This window comes from Macrobrachium rosenbergii, chromosome 21 (assembly GCF_040412425.1).
Source record: "Macrobrachium rosenbergii isolate ZJJX-2024 chromosome 21, ASM4041242v1, whole genome shotgun sequence".
Classification (NCBI taxonomy): domain Eukaryota; kingdom Metazoa; phylum Arthropoda; class Malacostraca; order Decapoda; family Palaemonidae; genus Macrobrachium; species Macrobrachium rosenbergii.
The window spans coordinates 45061117-45073406 of NC_089761.1; the positions used below are offsets into that span (position 1 = coordinate 45061117).

The following is a 12290-nucleotide window of genomic DNA, read 5'->3' on the forward strand; positions in this document are numbered from 1 at the left end:
CGTTATTCATTCAGCTCGCCGGGACATTTCTTCCATTCCCATCTAATCAATAGCAACCATTTTCCACAGAAATCTAAAGGGTTAAACGGTTTGAGAAACCCATAAATAACTCTACCTTCGCAATCCACTTTTTCACAAATAAATAAAAAAAAAGGATAAAAAAAAGTCAGAATGATCAGCTCCACAACACTTAATGACAAGGTTACCCAGATCAAAAACGCGTAAAAGATATAAATAATTGTATTGGTTCTCACGGAGAGCAACTTGTCTTCGCCAATTACTAATGGCGACAAGGATACATTGCTCTCGACTCCCATTTTATCCTTCTTCCCTTCCTACCTCCTTCCCTCCTCCTCCTCCTCCTCCCTTCGGTTCTTGCCACTTTATAATAAAACCAAGTATGTTGTAAATGCTTCAATTGGTAACTTAAATTGGCGCGGAAATTGTCAGGAGGTCTTTCGGGGAAGCCCTCCCGGAGGTCAGACCCATTTCCCCCCCGGGAGCTAAAGATCACTCACGGAATAGATTAACCCCTCCCAAACATTTAAGCTTTTCGACTCTACTACTTTTCCTCCTGATTAGTCTCTCTCTCTCTCTCTCTCTCTCTCTCTCTCTCTCTCTCTCTCTCTCTCTCTCTCTCCTTCCTCCGTTGTCTTCCCCTCTCTTGTTTCAATGTCTTGCTCCTTTCCGTATTCCTTGTACTGTCTGCTGTTTCGAGAATCCTTCTCTTTTCTAAAAGTCCACCTTTTTTATCTAATTCAGAAAAAATCTTGTTTTTGTCTGTTTTCACCTTACCTTTCTTTGGTTTTTCTTTGTGCACTTTTACATTAAATTTTTTTTTTTATTTTAACATCACCTTTGCGTATATTCAAGGCTCTATGTGTTCGACTTTACTTTCAAAATCAGTATCCCTTTTTGCCTATTGCTTTGTCTTTGGCCTTCCACTTATCCCCTGCTTATTTATCTTTTCACTTCTTTTAACGTCTTTTATAACCTCTTTTCATATTTCCTCTTACTTTCCCATATTCCAGTTTCTCTTCGATTCCCGTATTATATCCTCATTCCAATTTTATCCCTTCTGTATTCCATCCTTAATCCCCTTTTCCTCTTCGCCGGCCCACTTCCTCCATTTCATCCGTAAGTCACCTTAATTGCTTATTAGAAATTTGTTCAACTCCATGCGCGCAAACCCTTCTGTAATCGTATTACCATCTAAGCTCAATCGGAAAGATTTAATGAAACCTAATTCGCCTCACACCTTACAGGTGAGATAACCTCATCAGCTCGATTGCCTAATTTGGGTTCGTAAAGTGTCATCGAGGTGTGGTTACAAGATGGATATCAAATGTGCGAACAGACACTACTGCCATACTAATCAGTGTACGAAAAACTTTAAAAAAACAATATTCATTTTGAAAAGAAATAGTGAATGTGGGGTGATGTTTTCTCAAATTCTCATTTGGTCTATTGGCTCTGCTGCTAAAAGAATTTTAATAGGGTTCAAAAATAAATCGTGGTTACTGGAATCATATGGAGAACTTCAAGTCTTCAATGACGAACTCACAAGCAACATGAAAAGAAATGTATTTCCACAATAATACCATGCCCTCCTAATCGACAAACGGAGAAAATGGCATTTTTTCAATTCACAATAAAGCAGTTTCTACTCACAAAAGCATTCCAATTTGCATTCGACCTAGATTCTTCACGACTATTCTACTTTTGAAAGAAGAGGAAGACGTCCAGCACTTTCACGGCCATAAATCCGGGTATTTGGCAACCGTTCGTTCTTTTCTACCTGAGCCATAGAAACGCAAGAATGAAGCTGACCATAGGCAGTGAATGAAGGGCGAGCGAACACAACAGAAAACGGACCAAGAATAACAGCGTTGTGTCACCTCATTGGCTCTTATTCACCGAGAGCTTCCTTCATACTCCCTACTTTGTAGGAGTCCTAAAGACGATTCTGCTCTCCACTCACCGATATTCGTCAACTTCTCTCTCAGTCTTTGAAAGTACTTGTCTCTATAGCGATTCCAATTTTAGATATGAGATAAAAGTTTATCCAACTGCAATGTGAAACAATTCTCCTCTCACATTAAATCAAATATTTCTGGTGATATACTGTAAATCTCTGGCATTAGATTATGTTTTATCAAGCTTTGAAAGATTCGCTTTCGGGTAGATGAGACAGATTACAAAAACTCTACGGAAGTTGACCATCTCTTTACAGTATATCGAAATTTATTTAGTAAAATATGAAAACCTGTACTTCATTTGGGTGTCAGTCATGCTCCGTCTTTGTTAATACGACGGAAGGTAGTTTCTTTTATTTCTTACCAGATCAGTAAATTTCATTGCTTGATACAAAAAATTTCCAAGGAAGATGAGCAAAACGCCTAGCTTGAATAATTAAAAAGTATATAAAAAGGAAGATTAATAATCAATATATAGATATTGAAAATTAATAAGAGCTTTCCAATATTGTTCAAGACATCGTAAATTACATTCCTTATCCTCAACCCAATAATTATTTGTTAATCGAATTACCAGACCTAATCTACGTTCAATATATTTTTAATGAGATGTCCCGACTTCTGATTAACGTAATTACCAAATTTTGATTCAAAGCTGTCCGAACTTGCTAAGGAGTTAATGAAAACATCTACGCTGCTCGAATTTTATTATTAAAAAGCAGCAAGTATCAACGCTTTTAACGGAATAAAAAATCATTATGATCGGCTAATGAAAGACACAAATAAAATTTTAACTCGTAAGGGTATACAGTAATTAAAAGGGATAATTAATAACTAAATGTAATTATCCTTATGCAAGAATGTAATATTAAGAGTATTTTTCAAACCACTGACAATGAAATACGTATGGTCGGCGATTGTGTGCGTCTTGCAGTTAAACAATTTCGCAGGGTATGTCTTTGTTCCTAATTAACTGCTCATAATTGCTAGTCTACAGCATGATTACTACAGCTTCTGGCCCACACAGGCGTAACTGAGGCCCAATCATATAAGATTATCTGTTTTTGATAGAGTTTTGTACAAGCTGAATTCTTGGGATAATTGAGTTACGCTGCCTACGAAGTGGCGTAAGATGCTTTGTTCTTAATTGTAGAGGGCTATAATAATAATGATGATAATCAAAACAGTTGTCGTGGCGAAATAGTTTTAGTTGATAATAGTGAAAACAAAATTTTGAAAAGCGATATATAAACAATTTTGAGTTGATCAGAGCATTTTGCTATTAATTAATATCCTTCGGCAACAAAAATAAAGCGTACAAGAGAGGGTAACATCAATTTTACGTCCACATACAAAGAGAGAGAGAGAGAGAGAGAGAGAGAGAGAGAGAGAGAGAGAGAGAGAGAGAGAGAGAGAGAGATTGTTAAGGCTCGCGGGATAACTATCTAACGCATTGAAATCTCTTGACCATCGTCGCCTCGTCATGCTCTGGAGGTATACCAGACTCTTTTAACAGCCATGCTGCTTTGATCAAAGTGGTTTTGACGTCTTCTTTTGTTATCACGTGGAGGCTCGTGGTTAAAAAGATGAAAAAGGCCTATTCCCACACCAATGAGCTCGTTCGGGCGAAGATGTATTGTAATGGAGAGATTTAAGAATGGGGTGTAGTACAGCGTTCTATACAAAGAAATTTTGGGCTTCAGACCAAATGTTCATTACACATGCACACACATACAAGTTTAAGCTCATACGTATGTTCATTTTATATATATATATATATATATATATATATATATATATATATATATATATATATATATATATATATATATATAATAACTTTATCACATACACAATTCAAACTGGATGGTATCTAATGGAGTATTTGTTCAGAAAAAGTTACAAGCTTTCTTGGCAAACAGTCCACATTATCAAATCCGTTGAAAAAAATTCAACTAATCATTCGTACTGTACGGATACCTGATAATGTGGACTGTTTGTCCAAGAAAGTTTGTAACTTTTTCTGAACAAATACTCCATTAGATACTATCCAGTTTGAATGAGGTCCTTTATGTATTATATATATATGTAATTATATATATATATATATATATATATATATATATATATATATATATATATATATATATATATATATATATATATATATATATATATATATATATATATATATATATATATATATATATATACACACTAAACATGTACAAAGGTTTCATACAAATACAAGCTATAAGCAGCTATCTTGAATCGTATCAAACGAATCATTGGTTTTGGCACTTATGAAAACATCCACTCTCAGGATCCCTTTCATAAGGTAAAAAAAAAAAAAAAAAAAAAAAAAAAAAAACTATGACCCCCTACAGTGTCGGGTGGCCGCAAAAGTAACTAATACTTCGGGGCTAATACTCGAGGTCTTGCTAATACCATAAATCGTTACGGTTGTCTGTTCCCTCGATAGGCCGACCGATGTTTCAAAGCGAATCGTTGGAGCTTCACTGATTCGAGCAGACAGGGTCTCTATGGGGAAGAAAGTGTTCTTTGGGGGATTCGAGCCTGATTCGATACTTCACAGATTCTGCTTGGAGTGTTCTCTAGTGGCTGTGTAATTAAATGGCCCATACATACATACATACATACGTACATACAAAGTCTATCCGCATTTCCATACGGAAGATAAAACTACTTTTCTCATTCAGCAGTTTGCCTAATCTGACGACAATTCTAATTTTTTTCCTCTTAAATTCGGTAAAAAAATTCAACTAATCATTCAGCCACATTAAATAATGATATTAAAGAAAAACGTTTGTTTATTTTCATGGTAACAAAACTAGGTCCCATCGCAATAAAAAAAAATAAAATAAAAAGTTTTTGAAGATTTGACATATATGTACAGTATTTCCTACTACTTAAACTCGCCGTCGCCGTTGTTCCATCGTGACCCTATAATTAATCCCTTGCGTGAGTTGAAGCCAATAATCCATCGGCGGTGTTATTCGACACATTGGGACTGACGGGGGACTGGGTTGAGGCCCAGGGTACTGGTGTGGGGACGGGGCATTATGGGTAAGAGAGAGGGCATGTGTAGTGCCCTGGGTAAGGGGGAGAGAAGGCATAGCCCATCTAATCAATCCGATTGGCATCTGCTGCTCTTCGTTAGGACCTTGAAAGATCGTGTGTGTGTGTGTGTGTGTGTGTGTCTGTGTGCGTGTTCAAAAAAATCACGTCAGTGTGTGTGTGTGTGTGGAAGGAAGGAATATAGAATTTAGGCCAAAGGCCAAGCGCTAGGACCTCTGGGGTCATTCAGCGCTGAAGCGGAAATTGACAGCAGAAACGTTTGAAAGGTGTAACAAGAGGAAAACCTTGCAGATACACTATGAAACAACTGTTACGGGAAGGTGGATAGCAAGACAGAAAAGAGAGATTATGAATGGAGGTACAGTAAAAGGAATGAAAGGGGTTGCAGCTAGGGGCCGAAGGGACGCTGACTGGGTAACATTTAGGTTACAGCTGAAAAGTCTCAAAAACGAATTCAGATTTTACAATACAGTGGCAGGCCAGTTACAGCTAAATATTATATTATCACAAAAACTCAACTAGCTTTCCAATTACCTCCTATCATTTAGCCATCCACCATCACTCCCACCACCCAAAAAATAGCTATGGGGGAGATGGGTGGGATGGAAAGAAACCCCAAACGCCGGGTATTGATTGGCAAGTATTTTTTCCTATCTCCTTCATTTTTTCCCTTGATGAAGGGGTAATGATTACAGGTAATGATTACAAATTCCGCTTTCGTGACCTGGATCTAATATTTACCCTGATGATGGCATCCGTTAATATCGCTCACCAAGCGATTTTCTTACCGCACATGTATGGCTGCGTCTCACAATGGACGGTATTTTTTTCTTCTTCTTCTTCTTCGTCTTCACCAATTTAGTAAACCTTGACGCGAATTCATTGCCTCATTTGGAACCAGTGACGTCACCTGGTCTCCAATTTTCACTGTTCGTCTGTTTTCATTTAACGCTACGCAGAGACATACGCATCTCTCTCTCTCTCTCTCTCTCTCTCTCTCTCTCTCTCTCTCTCTCTCTCTCTCTCTCTCTCTCTCTCTCTCTATATATATATATATATATATATATATATATATATATATATATATATATATATATATATATATATATATATATATATATATATATATATATATATATATATATATATATCACACTTTAAGCAAAGCAGATTAAAAAGAAAATTCAGCAGAGAAAAAACCTTCACTAGATATAAACAACGCTGACCAGCGTTGATGATGACCATGATTTTCGTAACGCCAGTTTCCAAGTAGAATGAACCAATCACTCACAAGCAACACTTAAATCGATTGATTCTTAAAAGACGTTAGAAATCCAAGAAGTCTCCGGCTCGCGTGCCTGACCATTTTGATTTTGGGCATTATTGAATTTCTCCCTGGTATGCCAGATGGCTGCCCTCAGCCAGAGGCTGCGATCCTGCTTCCTTCAGAGGACTCCTTCGCGTTAGATTTCCCGCCGAGGACTCGTCCCATCTGCCTCCAGTAACTCAAGATGGTAATCAGAGACGGGAACTGCTCAGGCAGCTGGACTGCCATTTTGGTGACGATCTTTGGGAGAGATAATTCGTACCGATAGTTCAATATTTTTCTGTTTTCAAATTCAGGAAAAAAGTCGTTGTTAAACTTATATTTTTTTTTACATTATGGTTATATTTCTTATCTTCATGCTTGTTTTCTTGGTCTTAACATAAATATTGTTAAATAAAAGACAATGATATGTTACTTCACTATTTTTCTGACATGTCTGTTTGGTAAAATCTGATGTAAACCCTTGCTTTTTCCATTATCTTATAGAAAACGTCGGCCGGGTAATATGATCCAGTTTCCATGTTATCTCTGGACAACAGCAGAAAGAAGGGATTTATGTGTGTGTGTGTGTGTGTGTAAAGAGAGAGAGAGAGAGAGAGAGAGAGAGAGAGAGAGAGAGAGAGAGAGAGAGAGAGAGAGAGAGTCGTTCAAATTTAACCGCCCTACCCCAAAATACAATAGTAAAGTTATGTTCAACGTATAAAATGAAGAAATATTCCATTTAATTCTGCCCGCAAACTTAGTCATCTTTAATAATAATAATAATAATAATAATAATAATAATAATAATAATAATAATAATAATAATAATAATAATAATAATAATAATAATAATATTATTATTATTATTATTATTATTATTATTATTATTAGAAAACAAATCACAGTTATGTATATGTACAAATATTTAAAGACAAATTAATATATTGATTTGTCTTTAAATATATGTACAGTACATATACATAACTGTGGATTTACTTCTCCATTTTAAGACTCATGCTACTATGAGTAGTTTTTAATTATTATTATTATTATTATTATTATTATTATTATTATTATTATTATTATTATTATTATTATTATTATTATTATTGTTATTATTATTATTATTATTATTATTATTATTATTATTATTATTATTATTATTTCCGCAATGGACTGACCATTGTTTTATTGTCCCTTTTCAGGTGACGTCTCTACGAGAAGACTTCAATGACCTCCTTACGGCGTTGCCGGAGGGCACGATGGCTGGAGCCCCGTCAGAAGGACAGTCAAAAGAGGTGAGTAATTACTATAATAATAAAGGTATTGCTCAGTTATACATATTTATACTATATAAATATATATATACATATATATACTATATACTTATACTATAAATAATATATATATAGTATATATAAATATATATATATACTTTATATATAATATATATATATAGATATATATATATACATATATAAATAAATATATATAATAATACAAAGAATATAAAATAAAAAAATTGAGACTTAGAATAGTACTATAAACATATAACCTCATACAGAAATCGAATAGAAAATAAAAAAATTGATACTTATATATATATATATATATATAACCTATACATACAAATATATATATATATATATTTATATATAAATATATATATATATATATATATATATATATATATATATATATATATATATATATATATATATATACAAACACAAACACACACACACACACACACACACACACACACACACATATATATATATATATATATATATATATATATATATATATATATATATATATATATATATATATATATATATATATATATATATATATATGCAATTATATATGTAAAACAACTACCAAAACATATAAAAAAGGCTCACTGACAACAGAAATCCAGACTAGGATTTAGCTGAGAAGAAGCGCTTGTATGAGAGGTAAACATGACACAGTGCAGAAACAGCGACTGAGGAAGAAACATATGGGTTTTTGTGCATTTCTGTCTGTGCAATTTTATGGCAAATTTATCTATGGTCGCCATAATCATCATGTTTCAATGCAATAAACGACTCAACCCATAACCCATAGAAAAGCCCCTTCTTTTTCTTTTCCTTTACGTAACTTATCTTAGTTTTTTCCTACACGTCGCTTCTCCCCACAGCGTATTTCCACCCGCGAATCCTGCGATAAATCACGACGGAGGAGAGGCCACCCGTTAAGCACCTTATTTAGCGAAATAAGGACCAATACGGAACGGCAATTTTCACTCGTTAGTCTTGCCAGCCAAGATACCGATCGCCCAGCCGTATATCATGCGAGCAGAGGTTGCTTCTTTTGTAGCAATAAACGCTACGAGCGCTAACCGCTGATTGCTACCGCAGGATGTCCGCCGAGGGCCGCAGGTAGTGCACTATTTTTTCCAGGGGTGGGTGGGGACCTGGGTGCACGGGTGTTTGGGTGAGGGGAGGTAGGGTGAGGTGTTGTTTTGATGAAGGTTTTTATTTGGTTGAAGGTGTTTTGGTTGGGGGGAAGAGGTTTGGTAAAAATAGGTTTTGCTTTGGGAGGGGTGTAGATCCGTACAAGAGACTAAATGTAGGGCCTAACAAAAAAAAACAACGAACTACAACGGTAATAATGACAGGTTACTTCAGACAAAAACAAAACGCTAGTCATTCTCTTATTAAATAGAACCATACGTGCAATAAAAAAAGAAACATATACAAAACTACGAGTTTTGAAAACAATATACGATTCATACGAATAATAATAACAATAATATTTTTTATTCTCGAACAATTCCTCTATACACACATATAATGTGTGTATATATACATATATATACATATATGTATATGTATATATGTATAATACATATATATACATATATGTATATGTATATGTATATATGTATATATATATATATATATATATATATATATATATATATATATATATATATATATATATATATATATATATATATATATATATATATATATATATATATATATATATATATATATATATATATATATATCGATTATCCTGGACGCCATTCCGAATTGATAATGTTACACTTACCAAGTTATCAATGGTCAGCAACGCGTTGTCATTTCTAAGTTCAATTACTCAGCAATAGTTCCTGACAATAACCATGATATGACCCACCATACCCCAAGGGTTCCAATCACACCCAGATTCCTCCAGACAATTCTCCCAGAATTCCTCGGGGGTAGATTTCAAGTTCTGCAAAGCACAGTCATCGACATTCGCCGAAGCCGAGCTTCTTAGGCGCACGTAGCAAGTAGTGGCACCCCTTCATCACCAACCCAATGACGATCAATGCCATTAATGACTTTTTTATAATTTGACAGCTAAAAGTACCTTTCCAACCGCTATTATACTGTTTAGTATCACATTCATTTCTTATGCAGTAGCCATGAGCTTTGTCTCACTAACAGTAATAGCGATAACAATGACCAACTAGATGCAAACCACAATATTGATATCCTGTCGATGAAGAATTTTCTTTTCGCACATAGCAACATCTGGCATCCCTGCCCCAACTACCCCCAAGGACCTCGATGCAATCAATGCTCTAGCTGTTGCTAGTACTATGCTTCTACTTTTAGGCTGATTTCTTGATGCAGTAGCAACGAAGTGATGGAAATAATAATAATGATATTGACGGTAATGATATTGTATCTATCATTTAGGCGTCAATTCTATGCTGTTAGAATATCTTACATGGCAATTATAGTTACGGGGTTACTTTCCAATTAGTTAAATATATATTTTTCTTGTTTTTATTTATCCAATTAGTTAAATATATATATATTTTATTGTATTATATATCGGTATATATATATATATATATATATATATATATATCAAAAGTAACGATAAAAAAATATATATACATATATACAGTATATATATATATATATATATATATATATATATATATATATATATATATATATATATATATATATATATATATATATATATATATATATATATATATATATATATATATATAGGCCTATATATATACACCTACGTAAAAGTGAATGAAAGAGAAAGTATATTGTGGGCCAATCACCTGTCATTAACAGGTAATTACGAGCGACAGGTAAGGACCTAGATATTCCCACCTGTCGATGAAATACCGAAAGGTAATTAGTTGCATTTAATTGCTATCGGTGAAAGTGCCACAACGCGGGAATTGTTATAAGCTGTTGTAAATTGGTGTCACATTACCAACATTACTGAGTATCGTCTGGGACTCACAGGTAATTGCCCTATTTCAGGCTTTTATTGCACTGCTGAAATAAAACGTATTTAATTCTTATTTCACATTTCCTTTACATTCTAGTCAGAAGGTTGTTTCAAGGATCATATCTTAGAATTTGCATGTTGAATTCCATGATTATTATTAGGTGAGAACTTTGTATAATTTAGACATTAATTCCACGCAGCTTATCACGAATCATTTATCAATTTAGATCTAATAAAGCCCCGGAAAATTCGCTAAAACTTTCAAAAATTAAAAGATAAATTATTTATCAGAATTTTGTTTTGGACATACGTGGAAAATGTAATTAAAATATCTGGAAAAAAATCGTACGTAATTTATCATAACTCATCTTCAGTTTAATTTTAACGGAACTGAGTAAAATAAAAAATTAAAAAATATTGAGACAGTTTAAGAAAAAAACTGCTTTTAATTTTCTACCAACCGGAAAGCCACTGGGAGCAGTGAATAAAAATCCACCATTTTGAATCAATTATTCTCCTTTCTCGAAGAGAATTTTCCTTGCGCCGAGGTCAAAGGTCAAATAGATAATGACCAGAAATTGCCTCATAATGACTGCCGTTAAGACTGTTTATGTCCAACACTACACGGAACGTTAAATAACAGAATTTCCGGGGTTTGTTTGTTTCTTGTTTATAATGAGACACACTACTTCAGTTGCCTTCGTTATGACAGTAATGATTCTCGAGGCAAAATATGAAAGTTACGGTAAACTAAGATTTTACCAGTATTATTGTTTAAATGTTATGGCTGACTAAATATAAGAAATATCAGTGACCTCAGATCTACAAAGGTCATTTAACCCAAAATGTTTGGCCAAACCTAATTTTCATAATGGCATGGAGGACCACTGAAGTTTTATGAAATTAATATTTTTAATATTTTGGAAGTAAAGGGAACTCCACTAGTCTACCCCAAATAAACGCTTAACGTAACCCAATTGAATAATTTTAATTTAAAACAAGCCTTTTCAGTTTTATTTATTTTTCCCCTTGTTACTGCTATAAATATTCTGAATGCTGAGGGGTAATTTTTTTTTTTTTTTTTGGAAAGACCGACATTCGCAAATTTCAGTCAATTTGTATTTTGCTTTGATTATCTCTCTCTCTCTCTCTCTCTCTCTCTCTCTCTCTCTCTCTCTCTGTCTGTTGCCTATCCGTCTGTCAGTCGGTCTGCTTGACCGTCCATCTCCCCCTATACGGGTTCATTGCTGTTTTTTCTCCCTATCACATTAACTCTCTTCCTCTCTCTCTGTTTTTGCCTATATGTTTTTATAGGTTCCTCCCCGAGTCTGTTTGTGTGCGAGTAGGTACGTGTATCTCTCTCTCTCTCTCTCTCTCTCTCTCTCTCTCTATTATCTCTCTCTCTGTATCTGACTCTCTCTCTGGAAATATTATGTATGTGTAGGTACGTGTATCTGACTCTCTCTCTCTCTCTCTCTCTCTCTCTCTCTCTCTCTGGAAAATATTGTGTATGCGTAGGTACGTGTATCTGACTCTCTTTACGTGTTAAGTTTTAATCTCTCTCTCTCTCTCTCTCTCTCTCTCTCTCTCTCTCTCTCTCT

The 12290-nt window shown here is 34.3% G+C and overlaps 1 protein-coding gene across 1 annotated transcript in view; it reads left to right on the plus strand.

The window, feature by feature from the left end:
- The window catches only part of LOC136850110 (myosin-14-like), an 81024-nt gene that overhangs the window by 63217 nt on the left and 5517 nt on the right, over window positions 1-12290 (plus strand). The window contains exon 4 of the mRNA XM_067123659.1: window positions 7590-7682. Coding sequence (XP_066979760.1) covers window positions 7590-7682 — 93 coding nt within the window. The remainder of the gene's footprint in view (window positions 1-7589; window positions 7683-12290) is intronic.